Source organism: Triturus cristatus, chromosome 11 (assembly GCF_964204655.1).
Source record: "Triturus cristatus chromosome 11, aTriCri1.1, whole genome shotgun sequence".
Classification (NCBI taxonomy): Eukaryota; Metazoa; Chordata; class Amphibia; order Caudata; family Salamandridae; genus Triturus; species Triturus cristatus.
In genome coordinates this window covers 637,155,745-637,183,662 of record NC_140594.1, presented here as the reverse complement: position 1 = coordinate 637,183,662, position 27,918 = coordinate 637,155,745, and the positions used below count along the sequence as shown (strand labels likewise).

At 45.3% G+C, this 27,918-nt stretch overlaps 1 protein-coding gene across 4 annotated transcripts in view; it reads right to left on the bottom strand.

Annotated features, from left to right (window-relative positions):
• LOC146785218 (uncharacterized) overlaps positions 1-27,918 on the bottom strand; it is a 1,495,909-nt gene that overhangs the window by 356,889 nt on the left and 1,111,102 nt on the right. For all 4 annotated transcript variants that reach the window (XM_085634134.1, XM_085634135.1, XM_085634133.1 and 1 more), the window contains exon 16: positions 4,516-4,560. In XM_085634134.1, the coding sequence (XP_085490260.1) occupies positions 4,516-4,560 (45 nt within the window). The remainder of the gene's footprint in view (positions 1-4,515; positions 4,561-27,918) is intronic.

Genomic DNA, 27,918 nt, shown 5'->3' with positions numbered 1-27,918 from the left:
TCCGCATGAAGCAATAATAGAAACTGTGCATTGTCAGGCCTTGCTTTGTCTGAAGAGAATCTTTGCATTAGCAGGTGCTACTTAACATTTCAACAACCCCCTTAAACCTTTTCATGGTGGACCCAGGGGACCTGAACATTGAAGTCTTTTTGTTGAAGCGGTTCAAGATACACTTTGGACGGCTACACTTGCCCACTGCTAGAATCAAGAGACTGGTTTTCTGTTAACCCCAGATTTCTTCTTCTGTCACTTTGTGAATTTTGATTGTCCTAGTAATGGACTTTAGCAGTGCAGCACATTTGCTCCTCCAGCCCTAAGAACCGACAATCCCAATGCATTTCCCTGAGGTTTGGAGGTGCATTGGTAGTCTGTTCTTAGTTATGCTTGACAACCTGTGGACAGCGCAAGGCATAACGTGCCATATCAATGGTGTGCAGCATGTTTTTGGCTGGGCTCGAGGTACGATTTAGTAAGATACACACTTATCCGCTTCCCTTAGTTTGTTTCATTGGTGGGTGGAGGTTGTAACCAGGAAACAGAGTTTGCATCACTACACCTCTCTTTTTTACATAAATATTTTTATTTTTAATTGCATGTACAAAATTGCACCGTAGAAAAATACTGATCAGTGAATAATAGAATACACAAGATCACATTTTGACGCTAATTTAGATCCTTCATTTTCACCTCTCTCTCTCTTGTGCATTTTAATTTTAAGCTTTCTTTCCCTGCCGTAAACCCGGTAAATCAAGGCCACCTTGCTCAATCACGGCACCGGCGCTTTACCTTTAAGTAATGCGCCGGTGCCGCGATTATAGCAAAAGTAAAGAAATGAATGTTTTTGTCTAATTCTTTGCTTTTGCTATAATCGCGGCACCCGCGCTTTACTTTTAATGTTAAAAGTAAAGCGGGGGTGCCGCGATTATAGCAAACGAGGGCCTTGTTGCAGGAGGGCATGAATGCGTTGCGAAGGTTCTTTTTTTAGTGATCAAACCTCGTGGCAGTAGTACGTTTTTGCCAGCACTTTGAAAACCCCGATACTTTGAAAACCCCCAGTCCATATCTCACCAGTCCGTGCCTCTCTCCCTGCTTCAATTCCCTCCCCTCCCCCACCACAGTTCACGTCACGCTGCTGGCCTCCACCTCCGCCCCCCTCGCTATAATGCAGCCACAGCCTGCTTTTTTTTTCAAAGAAAGAATTTCTTTAGCGCGCGCACAACTCCCGGGCTGCTAATGCTTGTTTTTTTTGTTTTTAACTTGCAGCGCTCATACACGCATACAAAGCTTTCACTTTCACGGCCGCGCGGCCTTGACGCTTTCACAACCGCGCTGCCAATGCTTGTTTTTGATAAGGAAGCCTATTTCAGGGAAAAGCAAATTGCACACAAGGTAACAATGTCAAGCAGCATCAACCTTCCTTTCGCCCTTAACAAAAGGTGTTTAATCCGGACAGCAGTGATAACAGCTTTTGTCCAAGGTGCCATTTCTGTGCTCAGTAAAGAAAGGTGTGAGCTTCAATCTGCCCGCGCTCCCAATTTGGATGATTTATAGGTCTCCAACATGCCACTCTTATGACAAAAACACCTTGATTTTTGCACAGTTCTTGAGGCCACACTTCTGTAACTCATAATCACCGGGGCAAGTCTACAAAGAGGTATCAGAACCACAAACAACCTACAAAGGGACGTCTTGTTATTACATTCGTGTAGCACACGTCTGACTCTATTATTGCTTCGTGGCGCTCTTGATTAATCCAGAGTGCGCAGTTTTCATTGTTCTGAGCTCTAAAACTAATCACAGTTAAGGCTGTCCGAAATCTTAATTTTTAGTTTGTATATAGATTGTGAAGTATTTGTTAATCGGGTGTCTTTCTGTGTTGATTCTATATATTCTGTCATGCGCTTGTTAGTCGGGTGTCTTTAATGCCTTGTCTGTATATATTCTCTCAAAGTGCTTGTTAGCTAACTGTCTTTCTGTCTAGCCTCTATAATAACTATATGTTCTTGTGAAGTGCTTGTTAAATATCTTTTTGCCTTGTCTGGATATGTTCTATGATTTGTTTGTCCTTATGCCTAGCCTTTGTATGTTCAGTGATGTGCTTGTTAGTTGGGTGTCTGTATGGCTTGTCTGTATATGTTCTGTGATGCTTTTGTTAGTCATCTGTCTCTATGCCTTTTCTGTATATGTCCTGTGTGGTGCTTGTGAGTCAGGTGCCTTCATGCCTTGTCTGTATATTTTCTGTGAAGTGTTTGTTAGTTGGGTGTCTTTACGTGTAGTCTGTATATATTCTCTCAAAGTGCTTGTTAGCTAACTGTCTTTCTGTCTAGCCTCTATATGTTCTTGTGAATTGCTTTTTAAATGTCTTTTTACCTTGTCTTGTATATGTTCTGTGAAGTGCTTGTTAACTGAGTGTCTTCATGTCTAGTCTGTATATGTTCTGTGATGCGTTTGTTAGTCAGCTGTCTTTATGCCTTGTCTGTATATGTTCTGTGATGTAGTTGTTAGTCAGCTGTCTTTATGCCTTGTCTGTATATGTTCTGTGATGTGGTTGTTAGTCAGCTGTCTTTCTGCCTAATCTGTATATGTTCTGTAATGCTTTTGTAAGCCGGGTGTCTTTATGCCTTGTCTGTATATGTTCTGTGAAGTGTTTGTTAGTCAGGTGTCCTTATGCCTAGCCTTTGTATGTTCTATGATGTGCTTGTTAGATGGGTGTCTGTATGGGGTGTCCGTTTTATTTATTTATTTATTTATTTTGAGTTTTATAGAGCGTGACCTTGACCCGTTAGGGTATCAGAGCGCTTTATAGGAATCATAGCAATGTACAACAAGCATTGACATAGCCAATAGGTCTTGCCTTTGGGGCCTTATAAGTGTTTAACCATGCAACAGTTAATGTTGTTGCATCAAGAATATTGTGCTGCATAACTAAATACTTATAAGGTCCCAAAAGCGAGACCTATTGGCTATGCCAATGCTTGTCTAGAGTAGTAGCGGCTCAAAAGGGACACACCCTTGGTGGACTTCTTGTGTTTGCACCATGACTTGTCCTTTAACTTTAAATTAGACATATCTGACAACAGGGAATGGGGACAGGATCTCAAACAACTGCGGCACTTCAAACATTACTGGCCTCTCTTCTTGTGCCCTGCCATGTAGAGCTTAGCCTCACACTCTCAGTGGCCTTGGGCTCATCATGGAACATTTGTTGCACAACTTCAAATCATGCTTTGTGCCAAGGCACCAAAGGAAGACATTGTATTAGTCTGTGACCAACATCTGCTTGAGGCAGTAGCAACAATGCTTGGAACATGTCATCTTCATTGGGGTAAATTCCCTAGCACACTCCTCTATGAAATCTGGAAGTCAATAACTATAGGAAAGCTCAGAGTCGAGCTCTGCATCCGCGTCGAAGGGTGAAAGGAATTGACGTCAACATGCAGGGTTGGCACCTGTATGTGGCTCCTGGACAACACATCCGGAGCTAGGGCAGAGTTGATGCGGACTTTCATGGTGCCACCTGTCAGCGAGCAGGAGCTACTGCAAGCTTCCGAAACCAACTTATGTGGTCAGAATATCCTTCAGAATTTTACAATTCCAATTACCCGCTCATTATCTGAATTCGCTATGCTGGCTCTGAATGAGATTGCTGGACAGAATCCTGCTTTCTTGTAGAACTGATGAAATGTTAAATATTACCCTACAACCTCTACACCAAACACAGTCTAATTCTTAAATAATTTGTTGCCATCCTTTAGTAAATTATTCTTTCTTTGTGCAGTTACGTTTCATCCTTTTGTGGTGTTGAAATGATTTAATATTGTTATGAGGTTTTATGTTCAGATGCTGCTTTGAAGCCTACATCAATTAACCAAACCGATCAGATGCTGACAGTACACCTAATACTTCTGTAGTAGCATTGATCCCCATAATTTATCTGAACTGCTGAAATGGTTGGGCCCATACCTATAATTGCTTGACACATGTCCTGGAAGGAAAATATGGAGAATAGCTCTTTAATTCCCCCGTTTCTGGTGTTTTGCTCCCCACCTGTGTCCCTAGTCAGCATGCTTCCCACTTTCATATTCCTCTTGCGAGTCATAACATTGCTTCAACTCCCTACTACTGTCTCCTCATCCCTCTCTGACTCTGTCTCACCCATATTGCCATTCTATCCTACCCTGCCCAGATCCTTGTGCCTCTTCGGCCCATTTCCCTTATATGCAATTTTCCAAACCACATTGGGTTTCCTGATTTTAGAAAAATATCTATTACATTCTTTTGATTTGACAATTGTAGAGTTTATAAAGAAGAAAAACTTTTACATAAAAATAAGAATTGCCGTGCCATAGGAAGACGGAGTCACTGCAGAAAATGTTGAGAACAATAAAGAGTGCTATACCTCTTTAGTGAACATCAGTAAGATTAATTACTGCCATAATCAAGAGCATACATATCTGAACCAGCAATTGTAACAATAATGTTTAAGGAAGGTTACACTACCGAGGCACCACTCACCTCTCCATTTTTTGCCTATACATCAGCACGTATGCAGTCCTTGATCTGTAAAGAAGAAAGAAAAGACATTCTTGTAAGTATACTAATTTCAAGTTTAAAGAGCAATAATATTACATATTATGTTATTTTATGTTATGTTAAGTTATGTTAATACAATTTAAGTAGTGCAGCTGATACCCAGGAGGGTGCCAGGAGGGTGTCCTGGCACTGGAACTGGCGCTACTGTTTGCATACCTCTTATTAGAACAAGTGACTGTTGAGTGACTTCCAAAAGCTTGGGTTGTTAGATTATTGTCTGAGATAAAGAGGAATACATTGCAATACATGGCTGCCAGTACCCTGAAAGAGAAACCTCTGTTTTTTCTCGCTTGTGGAATAATTACCCTGGCAGAGAAAGCTGAGGGCACCATTCTGCTGGGTTGTTATTTGGAAAATGTTGTTTCCAGGTATTTGGATCGGGCTTGATGAAAAGGTCCATTAATGAGACAGAGCTTTAAACAAAAATCCTTTCTCAGGAGGGAGCCAATGTAATTGGAATCTATAGGGAGAAATGTTAGCCCAGAATGGTAGATATCACCCAGTTCTGAATCAGTTGCTGCCTAGGGATTATTTCTTTGACAAGCTGACGTACAAACCATTACAATAATCAAGTCTTGACATGATTGTGGCCTGAAATTCTAGTTTATGGCAGTCAAGTAACAATATAAGAGGGATTGTCTTTAACATTTTTAAAGAAAGAAAACATGAGGAGGCAACCTTGTTAACCCATGAACTGAGGGTGAGGAAGATGACCAACTAGACGTGAAGTCCCTTTACTTAAGAATCCAGTACATGAATTTGAAATGGCGGAGACTGAATATTACAGTTACCTCCAAGTAGGGCATGGGCTGCGAAGACATATCCTCGAGAGAGAGAGAGAGAACAATCGGCAGAGGCGTCACCTCTGGAAGATCGGTTACTTACCGAGCCAATACCTGACAAAGGTATTTCCACAATCTACAGAAAGCTTATGAAATAACTCCCCTGATCTACTAGGAGCTCTGAGAACCGTCTGGACTGAGGACCTGGGTGACAGACAATGAAGACTGGACAGAGGCTCTCCAGAACCCACAGGAAATAGCCATACGAGCCAGGTTCAGACTAGTCCAGCTTAAAATCCTACACAGGACATATTACCCAAGGACTCTACTACATGAAATGGGTACGGCTGCCACACCATTGTGCCTCAGAAGCTGCAACCAAGAGGGCACTTTCTTCCACAAACTCTGGGCTTGCCCAGTGATCCGAGAGTTTTGGCGCAAGGTGACTGAAGTGATGTCCTGAGTTTTTTCCCTAAAGGTGCTTCTTGACGCAAAATGGCTTGTACTAACAGTGCAGGGGGAGGACAACTGGCCTAGATATCAGAAGAACTGGTTAATCTGGCAGCCAGAGTGGCCAAGTGAAATGTAGCAAGGAGATGGGGCACATGTATTCACCCAAACATTGCAGAATGGGAATTAGACCTTGACTGGTGCCAGAGGGCGGAGGAGGTTATCTATCAGGGCCGCTGCTGCCCCAAAAATGGGAGAAAGTGTTGGGGGCCGGTTGAGAATTTGGGGGCACTGATGGGAGGCTGTTTTAGGGTGCTTAGAAACAGGTTATCAAAACCTTATAGTGTCACAGTTCTGATCCTCGTATGTGAACAGCTGGGCCGTAAAAGCACCGTTCATGATCTGCACTTGACAAACCATATTCATAATTGTATGGCATTCCAGTGCCACCTTAATTTTGTTGACAGCTGTGTTCATCTCCTTTATGCAATGTATGATGAGCAATGTTTTAAAAAAAGAGTTCTAAAAAAAAAAAAGGATTCAGTACATGACAAGAGCCCAGACATGAGGGTGATGCAGTACGATTTTGAAAATCATAATACACAGCACATTTAGGGGTACAGCACACGAAAAGGTTGACATTTTACATCACATACAATAGATAGGGATACATGAAATAGAGACAAGTGTAGTAGAAGCATCATAAAAGTGTGCTTTTCAAAAATGAGATGAAGAAAACATATTTTAAATAACATTAATACATATAAATTAAGTTGCACTGATGAAACCTATGCTTATAAATGGAAGTTTGTGATAAAATTAAGTGGCTTAGTAATATGGTGCCTATTGTTAATATGCATCATTTAGAAAAATCGGTGCAAAACTACGGAAACAATTAAATATAAACTTGATATTTTACAGAATGATATTAGAGATGCTATAGAATAGGAAAACATTCAAATGAGATCAGAATTTTGAACTTCGAAAAATTAGCATTTATGAGATTAATGCGAAAAATGTGTTGTTAGATATTTTTAACCTTAGACTTTTCATGTAATAATATTTGGGAGAGTTTATACATTATACCTGAATACATTTAAATTCATTACAATTAAAGTGAACGCTTATTTCATTTAACTATGCGATGCTAAGGCCTCCTTTTCGAGATGCTTTTTCATTGGTATTGAATACAAAGGATCTTTCTTTGCAACGATGTAATTAAACTTGTTTGTTCTGTGCACTGCAGTCCCTTGACATAATTCATTTCTTTTTCAAATGTTCACAGCAAAACGTTACTGTGGAAATATAATTTTAGCTATCACTGTAAACTGCAACTTTGTATTTCATTTTGGCAATGTTAGGCCTATGTGGACTTTTGTTTCTCATGACAAGCATTAGTTTGATGTTTCAATCATTTTACGTGACATGATGTGACCATAAGCCATGTGATGGTCTTTTGATGGTGGTGTGATGTTACGCCACTAGGACTTTACAAAAGAACTTATAAAAGAACAGACAGGATTTGCCTTTTTGCGCAGACGCATTCAATGCAACTCCACTTACTCCATTCGCCCGCACAGACTTTTATATGGAGATGCTTTCTGAAGCATGCCACATTGCATTAACGATTAGGATTCTACTCGATTTTTAAACTTTTGCTAACTTTGGACTGCCTGGTCTATGCTTACGGACTGAGTTTTTATGCTGACCCTTTTTAGATCTTAGTCATATTATGCTGATGGGCCCGCCCTTAATGGACTCTAACTGAATCCATTCCATCCCCTTAGAAATTGAGCAGTTAGTCTACAAATTATCCTTCTGCCTTTTTGGCAGTCGGACTCTGTAATTCTGTGGCTATTTCTGATTCGAAACGCCTACCTAAATGCTTGGCATTGCTATTAAAGCTGTAATATTTCTAACTAAGGTGCTTAAGCAATTGCTGATTATGATTAACTTTGCATCTCTTTACAATAATCAATTTATCCCAAATCTGCCTGTGTCTGTTATTGAATCTTGTTGATATGTCATTTGATTGTATTGATGATTTCAATGCATTGTAGAAAGAATCAACCAACCCTGACAGAACATCCAGTGTTGCTTCTCTTATTCTGTGTAGTGACTGCAGAGTTATTGGTATGCATAACTCTTACTCGTCTTAACTTCTTCAGGAGGTTGGGCTTTCTTTATATTTACAGTATGGTCTTGAGAATGGTGTATCTAAATTGGATTTTTAATTTGTGAGGTGGCTGTCAATGAGGTCCTCATTGGACAGCTAACAGTGAGTTTAGACATCCCAATTTCCACCCCTCATATCGGTGGAGAAAGATTCATCAGGGGATCATTGCCTCTGTGGTAGAAGAATTTGAACTGAGCATCTAATTGAAAGGGCCCAGGACGATTGTAGGAGTAAATGAGTGTGGAATAATTAGCAAACAGAAGCAAAATTGCAGCGGCGGCCGGCACAGGTAAACTCGGTGAGGCAGGGCGGGGTGGGAGAGGGGGGAAGTCGACATACGACGGAATAGGTATAATAAAATAAAATTAAAATACCTATTCTGTAGTCTGTCGGCTTTCGCCCTGCCCAGCTCCACCGTGCTTACCTGAGCCGGCCGCCGCTGCAAAATTGTAAGAAGTAAAACACTTCCCCTGTATCAAGGGTCCCCAACTCTCTCATAAAACCTCTTTAGGACTGTCCAAGATAAGAACTTCCATCTTATTTGTGTTTTGATTTAATGCATTATTGCTCCTTCAAAATCTTACAATAATGAAAGATCATTTTTAAACTTTTAAAGGCTACAATAGTGAGAGATCATTTTTAAACTTCTTTTTTTATGTAACCTAGTAGACAGACTGTTTGGGTGATAAGTTGGGTATCATCTGCATAGATAAGGATGGTGAAACCACTTGACCTTATCAAGCGTGTTAGAGGAGCGTCATAAATGTTGAACAGAGCAGTGCTTAGCGAGAAGCCTTGAAAAACACCTTTCTTCACAGATCTAGTTGCAGAATTGCAGGAGAAGATTTTTCTGCAGCTACAACACCAGCCACTTCAGTACAGAATCTTGAATTCCATTTTCATGCAATCGGATAAATAGGATGTTGGGGGAGTTGAACATAGAAGAGTGAGAAGAATTATAGCTACACTGCTGCAGTCATTGAATATCCAGCATTGTTCATCAGTGCTTACTGTGCAGTGAAGCATTCAAAAAACATATTGAGCAAGATCAGGTATAGAGTTGCTTTCTTAAAATGAAGTAATAGTCCTATTGACATGTTTATCAAGTGGAGAAAGGGGAAAGTTAGACTAGTTAATACTTTAAATATATGGAGCAGCAGTAAGTTCAGACAAAAGCTTACTTCCTAGTGGTAAGTACATCCTTGAGTGCAGTGACAGTTACTAGACACTCTGCTACACAATACCCTTCATTCCAGAGTTCATTTAAAACCCTCTGTTCTTCACCATAACACACACACTCTGCACCCATTTTTAAAAAAAATATATCTTTATTTGCATTTTGCCAAACATACAGGTTACAGTTGAAAGGATAAGGAGGGGAAGGAGAGGGAAGGAAGAAGGAAAAGGGAAACGGGCGAGGGGGGAGAGAGCCTGGGTGAGCTAGGGAACAAATAATCCTTACAAGTGCAGTAAAGGTTTTGGCATGTACTGTCGAAATATTTACGGACTGTGACCAATATTAGTTTTATACAACAGGTAACTGACCATAAATTGTGAACATTTTGTATTACATGCAAATTATTTGTCAGGAGGATCGCACTTTTGTGTTCAAACAACTATAAGGAAAATATTCATCCTTTCTTCGCTTTTCACATGAATGTCTGTACCTGATTATCCAATTTAGCATAAGAAGGAAATTAAGGCAAAATCAGATACTATTTATAATCCAACAATTAAACGAAAAACAAATGAAGAAAACTATCGTCAAATCGTCACGCCTGGGTCAGAATATGTAGGGGAAATGTGCTGCCATCTCAACTGCCCTGCATTAAACATACCATCCTGTCCTCCTGATGAGTGAGGGAATAAGCGGCTGGGTCCCCCCCCAGCTCGTGTATGTTCCAGGCATTCGCGCCCCTCCTACATCAGCCCTCGGCTGCACTCAATCCAGGGGAGACATGCGTCCTGGGGCCAGTGTCTGTATCTCGCCGTTCAGCTCCTTGTGGAGGGCTACTCCCAGCTTCCCCATCTGCACATACCAAATATCCAAGTATAGCGTCCCAGAGCCGTGCTATAGGGTATTTTCGTAGCCCTGCTATTTCCTCCCTGTGCAATGAAGTGCTTTCTGCATGTGCCCACAATGGAAGTGAGTTTTTCCAGCTGGCAACTGCAGGAGGGTCGTTATGCTTCCATCTTTTAGTGATCAACCTTTTAGCTACAATAAGGCCCAGGTCGATGAACCTGGACGTGACCCTGTGTTTCTTTGGTCTGGGGTAGGAACCCAGCACGCACACCTCTCATATTTGTGGTAATATTCTTTCAGTGCATGTTGTGAGCGCCACGTTAATTTCCTGCCAATATGTGTGTAGGGAGGTACAAGACCACAGCATGTGAAGATCTGCAGTCTCACATTCTGCATCCATTTGACTATACACTCGAGTTCTCACGTTTGATACCCATAATGCAGCAGTGGAGGCACAGACAATGGACAGACTAGACCTGATGTTAAGGTTTTACCAACAGAAGCAGCTTCGAGAAAGAACTGGACTGGCTGGCAACATCTACAATGGGCCCATATGTCAAATGGGGGCAGCCATGTAGAGTGGAGCTTCTAAAAGAGATACCACCTGTCACTGCTGTAGGTAGTTTGTTGACACCTGGGAGATGTCAAAAAATATAAGTGTTTGAACTGGCAACAGACACTAAGGCAGCCTAAGGTTCTGTTTCAAACTGTAATAGTTCATTATGTAATAGAACAGTGGTGAGCAGTTGCTACTCGGGAGGTAGTATTGACAGAAGGTCAAGATGCAGCATGTATGTAGATGGTAGACTTGGGTCAGACCAATGCTGGAAGACGAAGGGACAAGAGGACCAACAAGCCACAAATATACCACAGGGGCTAGGTTCCTGTGTACCAGCACTATGCAAGAAATAATTGCCCACCAAAAGGGGAATACTATGATTTGTGATCCACAACAATGCTAACTACTCCCAACAGGCTGGTGGGTGGGAAGATGAGCATAAGTCGTCACCATCAAAACAGCTTAATCTAGATCTTGAAAGGTAGAGTCAATGTAGTACATAAGGGCTCATCTAACATCTAAACTGTGTAAGGCCCTTTAAGCAACTGACTGAGATTGAGGAAATACTTGGCAAATCAATAGATTATTGGTTCACATGGAAAGGGGAGATGACTAGTCACAAAATAAGAATGTGTTTTAAGGATGAATCGATCTTTAAGCACTTCGGTAAATTGCTCCTCTGCAATTGGGGCCTGAAGTTCCCTAAGTCAATGGAGAGAAGTAATTGCAATGAGGAAGCCCACTTTTAATGAAAAGACTGTAGTGGGCAAGGCTGTAATGGCTCAAATGGTGGCCCAAGAGCTGTGTGAGAAGGGACTGGTGGCATCCTAGAAGTGATCACTCTTTTAAGGCCGTCCATATAGACTTTAATAAAAGGTATCAAGATTGACTGGTTTAATCTGTTTTGCAAGTAAACAGCTATAGCTGGTAGGTGCAGCAGCAGGAAGCAAAAGGTAATGTCTAGCTCTCAGGCCTATATGGGCAGCTGACCAAGATTGTTATAATAGATGACCAGTATTTTCTACTTAGGTGCATACCACACCCTTGTAGTGGGCTGCTGATCTTCCCTAAGAAATTGAAGACCATCTTCTGGAAACTATACAAATTAAAATTCTAAGAACTCAGGTGCCAAAACATAAGGTTCATTGCCCTGAGGATGGAGTTTTGTAGCAAACATTTGCATTGTGTGAGGAGGTCTAAATGCAGAAGCATCTTTTCATTGGGATGTACAAACATTTCTAGAAGAAGCAAGTTCCACTATTGCTTTTTCCAGGTGTTAACTATGAGATAAGCCTCACTTGTATTTGCTGCATTTTCCTCACTACGTACAGAATCAACTTTATTGAAGAAAAACTGTACGCAAACATCCCTGGCCAATTCATCCATCAAACATTGCCCATGGTTTGTGGGTGTGGTCTTCTCAAATGTGGCAAAAAGATCTATTGGTAGGGTACCCCAACAATAGAAGCAGTGTTGGATCACTAAGCCATTGATTTCCTATTTGTGGGTGTGCTGGTGCATCCTGCTGAGCAGCTCAGCAAATTCACTTTCAACTCCCAGGAGGTGTTCATCCAGAAGGAGGTCCTAAGGACGAATGGCCAAATGCCCTATTTTCTGTACTAGCTTGGACAACTGCAGCGAGTATGTGCCCCTTTGTTTTTGCAGGTACTACATGATGGAAGCCTATCTGTAATGCTATCATTGTGAACAAGCACTTTGAATTGCAAATCAATCAGTAAAACACTTATTCAGCTAGTTGAACTGCTATCAGTTTATGTACACTAATTTGCAGGCATTGTCGTTGCGGACACCATTAACTCTAGATTGAGAGCTGGCTAATGTGTGCCTCCTAACCCATGAGGTCTATTGTGGCTGGGAGTCGAGGACCAACCTGCCCAATAACAATTTCTTGTTCCACCATTGAAGTCCTGGGCTCCACCAGAACTAGATCCTCCCTTTGAACAGTCACTTGTGACCATTGTCTCACATGACACTCTTGCAGAGGGTGCATATATAACTGAGCATGCTGTGGTATCACAAAACAAGACAGCATTGTTCCCAAAAGTTGCATTATCCTTCTCACTGTCAGACCACACGTCTGGTAAAGGGGACACAGCCTTTGAAATGCCATCACTCTCTCATTGCTGTGGTAGACTCTGACTGTCAATGTATAGATCATGTTCCCCAAAAACGTTTGTGTCTGCTAGGGACAAATTTGGGATTTATTGGCATTGATTGTGAACACCCGTATATGGCGAAATTAGGTGACTTGCTGACTGTGAGCGAAGCAGGGGGCTCCACTGTTGCCCTCTACCAGCCAGTCATCTAGGTATTGAAATACATGAATAGCATTATGGAGCAGAAAGGCTGTTACTACTGCCAAGCATTTGGTGTACTCTCGAAGGGCTGTTGTGAGTCCCAAGAACATGAACTCATAATGCATTCCACTTACCACAAACATGAAGTACTGGGAGTGTAATGGATGAATGGGGTTGTAGCATCCTTGAGATTAAAGGATGCTCTGTAGTCCCCGATGAAGAGCGGCGGAATGACATCTTACAAGTTGTCATCTTGAAGTTTTCTGATATGATGTACCAATTGAGAAGTCAAAGGTCAAGTACTGGTCAAAATGTCCCGTCTTTCTAGGAGATGAGAAGGTACAGGAAATAGGGTCCCTCTCCCTATTGGTGTGGGAGGGCAGCTTTGATTGCTCTCTTTTGACGCAATGCCTATGCTTTCTGCAGCACCTTTTGGTGATCTTGGCTGGTGCTGCGCTGGAGTGATAGCAATCTGAGTGGTGAAAGTCAAACCAATAGCCATGAGCGACGATAGACAGAACCTACTTGTCTGAGGTTATTTCCTCCCAATTGGGAAGGTCTAAACTTAGAAATCCTAAACAGGCGTTGAAAGATCAGGGGAAATGTATAGAATGTCATTGCTTAGAGGAAGGGGTACCCTTGTTTTGGGAACCTATGGCCTTACCAAGGCTGTTGCCCCAGAAGTCACATATAAAGTACACCTTGGATGACTGGCCCTCATGAAAGTGTTGTTGTGACCGGTATGGAGGGCATTGAGAGGTGATCCCAGACTTGGCTCCAGCACATGCCTGTTTAAGCTGAGTTTGGAATACCTCGATGAGCCACATGTATTGGTACCTTTCTTAATTTTTCTAACATGGAGTCCAACTGTGTGCCAAAAAGATGTTTCCTGGAAAAAAGCATGCTGAGGAGGAGCTGTTGAACCTCAGACTGGTAATGAAATACTTGCAACAAGGCATGATGTTTGGGGAATATGCTTGTGTTGGTTACTCAGGAGGCATTGTCATCTGCATCTTGGAAGCATCTAATATTGGCATTAGAAATTATTTTTCCTTCTGGTGTGAAATCAATTGTGCTTCTTGTAAACATCAAGGAGGTGTTTTACTAACTTCTCCATTTCTTCCCTCGCTGTCTGTCATACCATGACAGCAACCTAAGAGAGTTAGCTATGAGCTACTGCATAGCGGCTCTTACTGCTACCCACTTTCCTGCAGCATTGATATGCTTGCTTTCTTTGTCAGGTGGAGCGCTATCCCCTGAAACCTACACAAAAGCCCTTTTTTGATGTTGTATACACTACACATGAAACTGGTTAAATGTGACGTCTGATGAAGATAGTTCCTTGTGGCACCACTTTATACTTTTTTCTCAATCCTAGTTGTGAAAGCTCCGGTTTGGAAAGAGCCTCCTTTGAAGTTTCAACAAGTACATTTGAACATACCCTTTAACTTAGGCAGACTAAAGTGCCATTGACCACTCTGCCTTTGACAGTGTCACAATGAAGAAGTCATCATCTTCCTCTACCATATGAAGTTTGACCTTGTGATGGTTTCAGCAGGCTATATGATTGTGTGGTATGTGGTGGCATTTGTCAATGTGGGGGCGTATTGATGGGATTTGGCTCCAAATATGGTTTGTCTGGATAGATCAATGTTATAGTCATGCCACGGTTTTTCTCCATCATCCACTGGTGTTTGTTCTTTATTAGGGTTTGGATGATACAGCTGGCATTGGTACACAAGGATCTTGGGGACAATTGGAGAGTTGTGATTGAGTATTTGACACTTACTTATGTCCTGCCAGGCCCCAGAATCTTCACCAAAATCTGCCCCATCTGATTGAAATCTGTTGATGTCAAGATAGCAGATGCCTACAAGAGGTGGACATCTGCATTTCTTAATTGGCTTTACTTTCAACCACATTTTGGAAATAGCCTTTATTAACTAGGTGGTTGGATAACAGTACAATTCTCTACTCTTACAATTTAGCTCTACAGCAGATAATCCAATTCAATTTTCAGACTTGAATGTTATATTCCCATACCTGCCATACTTCCAAAATGTCATAGTATTAGCTTCAACCAACCAATACAAAATTCAATTAAATATTAAATATGGAGAAATATTGTTGTGGTCACTTGCTTGGTTGTTAAAAAGCTAATTGTGACTGCCAAAACACTACCTCAAAAAATGTCAGTACTGTGAGAAAAGGTTGCATGCTCCCAATCTCATGACACAAGTGCAAACATGACTAAAAATTGGACATAAACTGTACAATAAAGATCTGCATCAACTTTCCTAACTTGAAAGATTTCTAGGTAGGATTGTTTACTTACATCAATCTGATTTGTTTTTAACTGGTTCCATTGTATGTCTATATGCTACTATTGTTTCTCAATCTGAACTCCATTTTTAGAACAGTTTTCTCTCTTTTAGACAGTCAGCAGTTAACTTAGTTTTTTCTACCATATATCCCTAGCCAAAGTTGTTATGCTAGCTTATGAATATTCTCCATGAGGGACAGTGTAGAAGGCTTTAATGGCTTCTACTTAAACCCCATTCCTCACTACCTTTTACAACCACTCAGTTACCCTCTGACACAGTTCCTTAAGATTTGTTTAACATGAACTCATCTAACAAAACCATGCTGCGTACTCAGTAAAATGTCTGATGCATCCTGGTATCCAGAGTTGTGTCATGTGTTTTTAACAAAGCATTTGTTTTTTACCAGCAGATATCTTGGTTTGATTCTAAAATGCACCATTGTTTACAGGGATCTATATGTAAACAAATATCTCTTTATGAAGTATGAATGCTTCGTAAAGGCAAATCAATATGCCTCTGATATGGGCCCCAAAAATATTTAGATGGCTTTGCTGATATGAAAAATCTAACGATGAATGTGTAGATCAACCAGCAGAGACAGAAACCTGCATTTCATGTTAGAGGAGCAGTTGCCCATTTTTGTACAGTGAGAGTGGGGAGAATTGCGAAAGGGCTTAGCCTGAGTGGCAGGAGTTTGGTGGTAGTCTTTTTTTGCCTCACAATCATTTGCCACCTGTCCTATCCTTTTAGGAGAAACTACAGCTGCCCGTCATGATGCATCTAGTAAGCCAAACATCAGCAAGCAAAGAGATCAATTGATGGGCCAATAGGTCAAACATTGTGGCCTAGAAAGCTTCTTGAAGCTCTCTGGACAGTAAGTAACTTTAGCATCTGGGGAGGATCAAGGGCAATATATGTGAGCGACAGATCATTTTATTGTCATTAGGCAATCTAAGAGGTTAGCTTATGCTGCACTGAGAGTGAAAATACCTTCTACATTCTATAAAAATACCAAAAGAATAAGATATTCTATATAACCACAGATTCCTCATTGTGTGGCTCTCCCCAGGTGCCAGACTAGATCTGGAAACCCTCACAACATTTCCTGCATGCTCTTTTTTTTGCTCACTATGCCGCCTCAGACAGGAGCCAGACATATGTAAATCAGTCTTGATCCTTCTACAGTCGAAAAGACCAGCCTGAACTGCCAGGCCAGGATCACTCTCAATGGAATAACATAAAACTCAAGACCAGTTTTGGCCTATTTGTGCCTCTTTGATCATATGCAGATTGATCCCAATGGCACAGTGAGCACATGACCGATATCTGGGCATATCAGTTGGCCAAACGGCATTGCACTAAGGCACACAAAAAGTGATGGTTGGAATGCATAAATGAATCCCACCCAAGTAATTGATCTGGGATCCATTTCCAGTCTATTGTTCTTTTGCCCACCAAAAGCCAGCTTTGCGTCGGAATAGCTAAACAAACCACGAGTACGGTTCCACGGATGCTGTGTCTAATGTCTTCCTGGAGTGGGAGCATCTGGACCTTCACTTTTGTTTCTTGTACTGCTTCTTCAATTGGTGTTTTGAGTTTGACTTACCTAACCAGGTAATGTTGGACCTCACTTCTTGTGTTTGGTGCACAGAGTTTGGCTTTCCTGACGTGTTTGCCTTTGGATACATCAGGGCCATTAGTCACAGAACTTGGATCTGTGCTTTGTACTGACACACCACCGACATACGTTACCTGGATTGGAAAACACCATCTATTTGTGGCACATATAACAAGGCTTGAAACCTGTCATCAACAACAATGCCATTCCTGATCGCTGCTACAGAGGGATTTTGTAAAAGCAAAAAAGTTTGGTAAAACAACTGAAAGTGGTATAAGAGAAGCTCTAGACCTCAAAGTGAGGACCTGACATCAGTGCACAAGGATGCAACAATGTGAGACTTTGTTTTATCATGTCCAGATGAAGGATGGAGCATGACGGATGACGATGACTCCACATGTTGGTGCTTAGGAACTACTGCAAGTGTTTCGGTATCCAGTCTGATGCCTGGCTGGTTTACACAAGGAGAGGAATCTGAGATTAGAAATCTACATCACAAAAAGATCCTTGACGACATGCTCCTGTTAATTCAGGGCTGAAGCTGAAACTGGATCTGAAACTGGCATCACTGAAGCTGGAACCAGAATGATTGAGAGGCAACCAGTGGAGGATGCAGCAATGGAGTAGAAGCACTAACCTGTGCGTGAAGCAGTGCAGGATGGCGTCGACCATAGTCGGCTGACACAGGGTGAGGGACTGTTGGCAAGGTGTAGGCCCTCATTTGCCACGAACCAAAAGGCACACCATAAAAACTGGAATCAACTTAAAAATCTAAAGCATGGCCTCCTTAAAGCCCACAATCTGCTGCAGAGCTGACACTGGCTTGGGGATCATAGTGAGCGTTAGGTCCAGAGTCGGCATCACGTCTGAAGAGGTCCCTCAAACGCAGACTATCTAACCTCACCTTGGAGTGGGAGCATATGGGCAAGAAAGAGCTTTTTTTGCTTTTCCAGTGCTTGTTTTTTTACCTTGTAATTTACTTCAGCTCACCTGACTAGGGCAATGTGGACTGGGACCAATGCCACTTCTTGTGTTTGGTGACACAGGATTTAAATGCATTACTGTCCATCTGTCACAGTATCTTGGTTAGCATCGAGAAATCATAGAATCGTCATGTGGGTTTGCAGATGACATCTGCTTGTGGTATGCCTGTCACGGTCTGAATCCTCTCATCTTAAGAGCCAATATCACTTCACACTACTAAAAAAGGTTTTGTAAGATTAACAATGGCTCCTGTAAAACAGCTGATATCGGTAACAGCAAAGCTCCTGATCAGTGTCAAAGGTCACAGAAAAAGAGGAACTGAGGTCAGTGCACAGGTCTGTCATAAATATGAGGCTCCGTGCCATTTTGTCTAGACTTGAGATGGACTTGTGTCAGAGACTGATGGCAGTTATTGCAGGACTTTCCAGATCCAGTATGCACCTGGGGAGATTACCAAAATGAGCAATCTGAGACTAGAAGTATCCATCAGGAAAGGATCTCTCAATGCTGTTTGCTAATAATCCTATTGTTTACACTAAACCTGAAGCCACACACACTTTAGACTGTGGTATTAAGAAGCCACATGGGGTATGAAGGATTCATTGACAACACAGTCTTTATCTTTGAAAGTTATTTGTATTGCTATATCTTTCATCACTGACTTTTATTCAACATTCGGCTGGAGGTGAAGATTACGTATTCTCTTCCAATTACATCTGAACGAGTTCAAAATCAACTTCTCAAAACCCTCAAAACCACAAAATATGTGAAACAAACCAATCCACAATGGTTTATGACTCTTGTCCACAGCATATTGGCTTATTTTGTTGATGAAGACAGCATTAGTACCGATTTATGAACCTATAAATTATATAATGGATTTTTTCTTTTAATCAGTTATACGCCTAATAGTGTGAGTATGTGATTATTTATGTATATTAATTCCAAGCGGTCAGGTATTCTTTCATGGATGCAGCCCCTCAGGATGCCATACAAGTGAAGGCACCCATTATATCTCATACGTTATGTGAAGCCCTCTCTCACACTGGGAGGTAGTATTGTAGAACTAGTTGCTAGTGTCAGCGGTGAGCTCCAGTCTACCCTGAGTTCAACAATGCAGTGCAGCAGCACATCCACTTCAGGCAGTGATGCACAGACAGTGCACCAAGACAGCAAGTATCCCCACTCTATCAAGCATGTCAAGTTAGAGGACAATCACAATGGTAAGGTTTTACACAGTATACTTTAATCTTGACTGACACAGGTGAGCTGTCTGACTCCAGGACCATTTTAGATTGACGCCAGTCAAGTGGCACAATGATGGCTGCTAATGAACCTGTTCATTAAAGGAATAGAGAAGGTTATGCACACGCTCACTGCAAAGGCCAAGGCCCAATCATTGCTGAAAAAAAGTGTTACCCGGCATGATTTTTCACACTGCTTGCTAGGGTATACCCAACCAGATAGCAATAAATTCTTCAGGGATACCAAGGTAACAAGTAAAAATGTTGGATGGATCAGTGGGGGTTGAATGATAGAGGCATGCATAGCCAAATCATGCGTGCCTATACCACGCAGCCCGAACCACGAATGCATCTTTACAACGCATTCCTTTACAACGCATGCCTTTACCACGCAATTTCATGGTAAAGGCATGAATGGGGTCGCCACTACTCCGTCCCCCCCCCTAAGCTACAAACCCCCTACCTACCCCCCACTCTGAGGCCCAAAACCTTCCCTGAAAAACTACCCATTCCCCTCCCCTGGGCCCTAAAACCATGCCTCTTAACATACACCACCATGACCCCCTCCTACCCCCACACTCTTTAAAACTACCACAACCCCTTCTACTGCCCTGAGGCCTAAGCCCTAATTTAAAAAACTACCCAAACCCCCCACCTGAGCCCTAAACACTACTCTGCCCTCCCCTAAGCCCAAAGATCAAGAGCGACTACCCTTTCTCCTCCCCCTGCCCTGAGGCCTAAAACCCTGCCTCTTAACCTACACTAACCTGACCCCCTCCCAACCCCCACGCTGTCCCTAAAATGACCCCAATCCCTTCCAATGCCCTTAGGCCTAACACCTAATTAAAAAAACTACCCCGACCCCATAGCCCTGAAAACTACCTCCCCCAAACCAGCCCCACTTACTTCACCACATCCTCTGGCTTACTTTCTAGCGAGGTCTGCTTGCTTCCGCCCAGCAGCAGCTAGTAGCTAGACCATGGTTCTGGTTGCAATGTTGGAACACGCATGGCTGACGCCGCGGTGTTCCATCTGTTTCCCCATCAGTGGGGTTACAAAATGTTCTTCTCCAAGAAATCAGAAGGAGACATGGCGAATTCTTCAAAAGAGGAAATCTTGGGAAACAATTAAGTTGAGGAGTCCTTACCCTTCTTACCCAATAAATGCTAGAGGGGTGTTGAAATTTCTTGTAGACAACTCCACAAAACTCACAACTGGTTATGTTTCAGAGACCCCTCCAATTATAAAAGCAAGTCTCTGGAAGACCTGGTGAAACAAAGCTGCTATGGTCAAAAACATAAAGAACTTAGAAATGGAGAACAATTTCAGCCACAAAGCCCAAGTTGCTGCTTGACAGATGTCTTGCAGGGGGACACCGTGTCCCAATGCTGTAGTAGCTGCTGTCGCCCTGGTAGAATGGGCGCGCAGCCCGACCGGAGGTTCCTTTTTAGCCAGAGAGTAACATGCTTTAATGCACAAGACAACCCATCAGGAGATAGTTTGCTTGTGCACAGCACAGCCTTTCTTGGCGCCCACATAGCCAACAAAGAACTGGTCATCCACCCGCAACTGTTGTGTGCGGTTGAGATAGACCGAAAGCGCACGTTTTGGGTCCAGACGGTGGATCCTCTCCTCTTCTCTTGAAGGGTGCGGAGGCAGAAAGAAAGTGGGCAGAGTGACATTTGCCCGAGATGAAAGGCAGAGACTACTTTTGGTAGAAAGGAGGGACGCGGTCGAAGCATAACCTTGTCCGGATCAACCGCCAGGAAAGGAGGTTTACAGGAAAGAGCTTGGAGCTCACCCACCAGCCGAGCGGAGGTGATGGCCACCAGGAAGACAGTTTTCAAAGTCAATAACCGCAAAGGACAGTTATGAAGAGGCTCAAAGGGAGCGCACATTAAGTATGTGATAACCAAGTTCAAGTCCCACTGAGGCATCACAAAAGTAACAGGAGGGAAAAGGTGAGTAATGCCTTTGAGAAATCTGTTGACAACAGAGGACTTGAAAAGAGAGGGCTGATCAGGCAGCCCAAGAAAGGCTGAAAGAGCAGAAAGGTAGCCCTTGATAGTGCCCAGAGCAGAGCCCTGCTGGGCCAAAGACAGAAGGAACAATAGGACCTCAGAAAGAGGGGCAGCAAGAGGATCTACAGCCTCCGCTGTGCACCATGCCACAAATGTTATCCACCGACAGGCGTATACCGTTTTAGTGGAGGGACGCCTGGCAGCCAGAATCACATTATAGACTTCAGGAGGCAAGTCAAATTGAATCAGCTGTCGCCGCTACATCTCCACGCAAGGAGGTGGAGGCTGGACAAGTTCGGGTGGAGGACCGTCTCCTGTTGCTGCGACAGGAGATCCTCCCGAAGAGGCAGTCAGATCGGGGGAATCCACGCTCATACTGAGTAGCTCGGGACACCAAACTCTTCGAGCCCAGTCCGGCGCCACAAGAATGACTTGAGCGGGGCGTGGCCAAGCTGCAGAGCGAGATGGCTGCTCGACTTCGCAGCTCCGCCGAATCCTTCCCCTAAAGTCGTCTATCCATTACAAAGATCCGGCCCCTAATAAAGGGTTATGCTCCAGAACGTAAGCAATTCCCGTTCCGACGATCCCCAAAGCTCCGGACCGCGCGAAACTGGAGTTGTAAGCTCTGTTCGCTCGCGGCCTGCTGAAGCGTTGCAGCCGGGGGCTGGAGTGGCGGGCAAGCCTGCGGAGGTGCCTGGGAGATACGACCGCAACCAACCCACATCCTCTGCCTTGCCCGCCGGGGACGTTGCAGAAATCATTGCACACTATAGCGGTGCCGAGTGGACAGCCGAGTGAAGACGGGAGACGGCTGTGCACTGGCGGAGCTGTACGCGGCGTCAGAGTGCGATGAAAGTTGGAGGCCGAAGCTGCACTTCTGCAGTCCAAGGGTGGTGAACCTTGTGGAGAGGGGGCGGCAGCAGCTATTATCACCCCTGAACGTGCCCACATTGAAGCCTCCGCGACTGCTCTGGCCGCCGATCTCACTAAGAGGCGATAGACTGGCGAGGGTGCTCTGCTCCTGTGCAGTCGAGGCCCCCCCATGACAGCGCTGCACTCACTGACAGACTAATAGTAAGAGCGGAGACGGTGGCCTGGCCTTGCATAGAGTGTTGGACTTTATCCTTCTGGTGTGACTGCACGAGTGAGGGGAACAGGTTGCCCAGGCATTTCAGAGACGCTGTGATTACTGCCCTGCTGCTCCTTTAAAAGTGGAATGCGTCTTCTGCGATTGAAGAGTGGGTGACCCTTGCTCGTGTTGACTCTACATATCACTGGGCTGTCTCTCTCTGGCCCCATATGGGTGCAGCACAGCAGCCCCCTGAATATCGCAAAGACTGCTGATTTGAACCGGGTTGCGGCGGCCTGTGCCTTCCCAGATTCGTTATGGATAAACACAAATCCAATCGAACAAACTGGACCGCTATGCCCTCTCAAAAGAAGCCATGCAGGACCTTCATTCTAAAACTAAGACCACGACTGATCCTGACGAGGAGAACCCAGAACTGACCTTAAAAGACGTCATGGACGCCATATCTGGTATCAAAACTATGATGGAGCACAAAAGGGACTCTCTCCATTGATATGAATCTCATCCATGCTGATCTTTCCAACATCAATGAGGTCAAACAAGTGGAAGGAGTAGTTTCTTTTCAGTAACTCCAGTTCTGTAGTAGGGGTATCTCTGTGATAGTCATAATCTAGTGAATAGTCCCGCCCATGTGCGGGGACCCCGGAGCAATAAAAAATAATCTCTTAAGGTGTCAAATCATGCAGACCTGCATCCACACTTAAGAGAGAATTTAATTTAAAGACAGATAATGCAGCCTATACCCACAGGCTACACTGTCCAGTACTTCAACTAGAAAATTCCACCAACATCCACATACAGCACCGCCTGTCCAGCTTTTTCCACAAAGGAAAAAACCTGCCTCTACCAGCAAAAAGCCTCTGGAATGATAGAGAGGAAGGAATTGACAGACATGCCCCATAGGCTGCCATTATGTGGCTCAGAACAGGATACTGTGCCTTTAAGAAAACTTTCCAGAACTTTCCCCAGTATCCCAGAATGCACAGCAGGTCCCTTTTACTTTCAGTTCTTTTTGAAGGCGTAGCACGCCAGACCTGTAGCATTCCTTACATGAATAATCATCTCTCCACCGGGGAGGAGGGGGGGCGCTTATGACTATCACAGAGATACCCCTACTACAGAACTGGAGTTACAGAAAAGAAACTACTCCTTCTGTAGTAGGGGATCTCTGTGTATAGTCATAATCTAGTGAATAGAATGGCAAGCCCATCCCCACACCAAAACGGCGGTGGAGAAGAGTACACAACAAAACCACTACTGTGCGAACAAATTCCGCAGCGAGGCCTGCCCAACCTGAGCATCTGCCCTGGCATCCGTGTCCAGACAATAATGCTTAGCAAAGGTATGGACCGACCTCCAAGTGGCCACCTTGCAGATTTCTGCAATCGGAACATTACGCAGCAAAGCCGACGTGGCAGCTTTGCCCCTGGTGGAATGAGCCTTAGGTTTACCCCCTAAGGTCTTATTAGCCTTTTGATAACACAATTGTATGCAGGACACAATCCACCGAGAGATGGACTGCTTAGAGGTAGCGAGACCGGTCCTGACTGATCCATAATTAATAAACAATTGGTCTGACCTACGAATATCCTTGGTCTTATCAAGATAAAACTTCAACACCCTCCGAACATCCAGGGAATGGAGAGACCTTTCCGCTGGCGAAGAGGGATTCTGAAAGAACGTAGGTAAAGTGATGGTCTGGTTGACATGAAAATCAGATATAACCTTAGGAAGAAATTTAGGGTGAGTAGGCATAACAACCTTAGCAGCATGAAATACAGTATAAGGTTCTTGACAACATAATGCCTGAAGTTCACTCACCCTGCGGGCCGATGTAATGGCCAGTTGGAACGCCGCCTTCCAAGACAGGTGCTGAACCGAAGCCTTGTGAATGGGTTCAAAAGGCTCCTTCATCAATCTGGACAGCACCACATTCAATTCCCAGGAAGGCGAGGAAAGTCTGACAGGAGAAAACACTTTCTTCAAGCCTTCCAAAAAATCCTTGACCACAGGGATCTGAAAGAAGGAAGTCTGAGAAGGACATTTCCTGTAAGCAGTCAAAGCAGCAAGATGAACCTTAATGGAATGGAAATTAAGGCCAGACTGCGCCAAATGTAAAAGATATGGAAGAATGACATCTTCCTTACATGTCGTCGGGTCAAAGTTCTTGGACTGGCACCAGATGCAGAATCTCTTCCACTTGTAAGCATAGGACGTTCTAGTGGAAGGTCGTTTAGACTCCTTCAGTATGTCCATACAATCTTCTGGTAGATTCAAATGGCCATATTGCACTATCTCAGGAGCCATGCCGCCAAACTCAAAGACGAGAGGTTGGGGTGCACCATCTGCCCCCCGAACTTCGTGAGAAGGTCCGGCCTGCACGGCAGCCGTATGTGAGAAAGGAGAGACCCGTGAAGTAGGTCCGCAAACCACCACTGTCTGGGCCATTCCGGGGCAATCAGGATCATCCGCGCCCCTGACCGGGACAGTTTGATGAGCACCGCCGGAATCAGGGGAATGGGTGGAAAAGCGTACAGAAAGCTGTTCGACCAGTCGATCCATAGCGCATTCCCCAGCGTCCCCCGCTGGTAGTACCTGGATGCGAAGGCTCAGCATTTGCTGTTTTCGGCGGTGGCGAACAGATCTACGTCTGGAGTCCCCCACCTTGCGAAGACTTCTCCTACTACTTTGTCGTTTATGACCCATTCGTGGTTTTCCTGAATCAGTCTGCTCAGAGCGTCCGCCTGAACATTCTGCACCCCCGGCAGATGCGTGGCCGTAATCGTCAGTCCTCGGGCCAGAAGCCAGTGCCAGATCGCCTGCGCCTCCTGCGACAGAGTGCGCGATCTCGACCCCCCCTGCTTGTTGAGGTAATACATCGTGGTTGTATTGTCCGTCTGTATCAGCAGCGAGTTGGTCTGGAAGGACGGAAGGAAGGCCTTCAACGCCAAGGAGACAGCTCTGAGTTCCAGGAAATTGATGTGGTACGTAGACTCCAACGGAGACCACTTTCCTTGTATCTGTAAGTCCCCGGAATGCGCTCCCCAGCCTTGGAGAGACGCATCCATCACAATACTCTTCGTGGGAATGTCCTTGTGGAAGGGAACCCCCCTGAGGAGATTTTCCGCCGAACACCACCACTTCAGAGACTGAAGAGCATGCAGAGACAGCCGTATCTTGTCGTCCCAAGAACCTGTCCTCTGATCCCACTGATCCTCCAAGCACTCCTGCAGTGGTCTCATGTGCAGCCGTGCGTGAGGCGTGAGGAAGATACAGGAGGCCATCGATCCCAGCAGCGAAGACACCTTCCTCACTGTCGTCGATGGAGCGGCCCTGAGGTCCTGAGCCTTCCGAAGGAGTGATAACCGTCTCTCCTCCGAAGGAGACACGCTTGCTGACAGCGTATCGATGGAGGCCCCCAAGTACTGTATGCACTGGACCGGAGTCGGGACAGATTTGGACATGTTGACGTGTAACCCCAGCTTGTTCAAGAGAATGCACATCCTCCGAAAGTGTTCTTGCGCTTCCGAGAAGGATGAGGCCTTGATCAACCAATCGTCCAGGTACGGCTAGACAAACACCTTGTTCCTCCGCAGGTGTGCCGCCACCACCGCCATGCACTTCGAGAAGGTCCTGGGCGCAGATTTTAGCCCGAATGGCAGTACTGTGTATTGATAGTGATTGGCGCCGACTTGGAATCGCAGGAACTTCCTGTGCTTCTGTGCAATGGGCACATGGAAGTACGCATCCTGTAAGTCTATGGCACAGAGCCAGTCTCCCCGTTGCAGCTGAGGGTAAATCTGATGCAACGATAGCATGCGAAACTTCTCTCTGCGAATCCATTTGTTTGCCTGCCGCAAATCCAGAATGGGCCTGAACTCGTTCTTGTCCTTCTTGCGAACCAAGAACCGAGAGTACAGACCTCTTCCCCTTTGAGACATAGGTACCTCTTCCACCGCCTTTTTCCTCAACAAGACGTCTGCCTCCGCCTGGAGCTCTCGCAGCTGGAACTGTGAGCTTACCGGCGGGATCGCTGGAGGAGGGCTGGTAAACCAAAGACTGTATCCATTGCAAACAATATTCAGCACCCACTTGTCCTGAGTAATTTTTCTCCACTCTGCCAGAAAAAATTGAATGCTTCCCCCCACTGGAGTGGGTAACGGTTGCAGGGGAAGTAGTCGCTCAGGGCCGAGACCCGGCCGGGCCCTTGGTAGTAGTAGTAGCCTGCTGGCCTCCTCTACCCTTCTGGCGTTTCTGGAAGGGTTTCCGGAAATGCTGCTGCTGGTGTTGCTGCTGTCCCGAGCCCTGCCCACGCCCTCTGCCCGTAGACCCGAACCGTCTCTGGAACGGGCGCTTCTTCTTCTCGGGCTTCTCCAACACGACAGCCGTCAGGGTCTCTGCCTCCGTCTTCATGCGGGCCATCTCGTCGTCCGCATGTTTGCCAAACAGGGTTTCCCCCGAGAAGGGCGGATTGGCCACTATGTGCTGGGCCTCTGGCTTGAGCGAAGTCAGGCGCAGCCAAGCATGATGCCTTTGGTGGACGCCATGACAGTAGGCGTGCGCCGCCAACAGGGACACATCCGCTGCCGCACTGATCACCTGGTTCGAAACCAGCATACCATCTCGCACCATCTCCAGGAAGTCCTCCTTCCTGTCGCGAGGCAGCAGGTCCGTGTACTGCTGGAGGGACTCCCACAGGGCCCGGTCGTAACGCCCCAACAGCGCCCCGGCACTGGCCGCCTTCATGGTGGTAGACGCCGTCCCACACACCTTCCTGCCCGCCGAGTCCAGCCAGCGGCTTTCCTTGTCAGGCGGAACCGTCGATGACGGAGTGGTCACATGCTGCTCCCTCGCCGCCGTCACGATGACAGAGTCCGGCTGCGGGTCCATCCTTAAAAAAGTAGGGTCCGAGTCCGGGGCCCGATACTTTTTCAGGAGCCTTGAGGGGGCGGATTTTGCCACCGCGGGAGTGAGGAACAACTCCAACGCGGGCTCCACCAGTCCCGGCACTAGAGGCAGCAGGAGGCGAGACAGGTGTTTTTTGTGTAGAGTCTCGAATATCACGGACGTCGTAGGTGTCGGCACCGTCACCGTGATTCCTAACTTGGCTGCACCCCTCAACAGTACCTCCTGGAAGGAGACTAGATCGTCCACAGGAGACACCCCAGTCCCTGGCGAGTCCGACAGCTTCGGTGAGAAATCCCTGGCTGAGGATCGTGTGCGCGACCTGGATCTGCGCCTCCTATGCCGTCGCCCTGATGTCGACGACGACCGCCCACGGCTCCGCGATCTTCTCCTCCTTTCGGAGCGGGAGCGCGACCTCCTCAGCTTCGGCCTGTCCACCGGCCTCGCCGGGCCCGGCGACTGTGGGCGTCGCGGCCTCAGAGTCCCCTGCGGTGGAGTCGGATACCTGGGCAGGGAGACCGACCGTGGTGGAACCGCAGGTGGCCCCAACGGTGTGCGAGGTGGTATAGAACGAGGAGGGGGAGGTGGAGGTGGCGGCGAAGACGGTGGTGGTGGCGGCGGTGGTGGTGTGGGTGGAGGAGGAGGAGGCGGTGGTGGTGGCGGAGGAGGTGATGGCGTAGGAATCCGCGTAGGTGTATACACCATGGAGTACACCGATCCCGGAAACTCCGTTCTCCTCCTACCCCTGGCGTCAGGGCTCCCCCTGCGCCGTCTCGACGACGAACTTCTCTGCGACATCGATTGCCTCCTTGACGTCGACCGCCTCCGTGA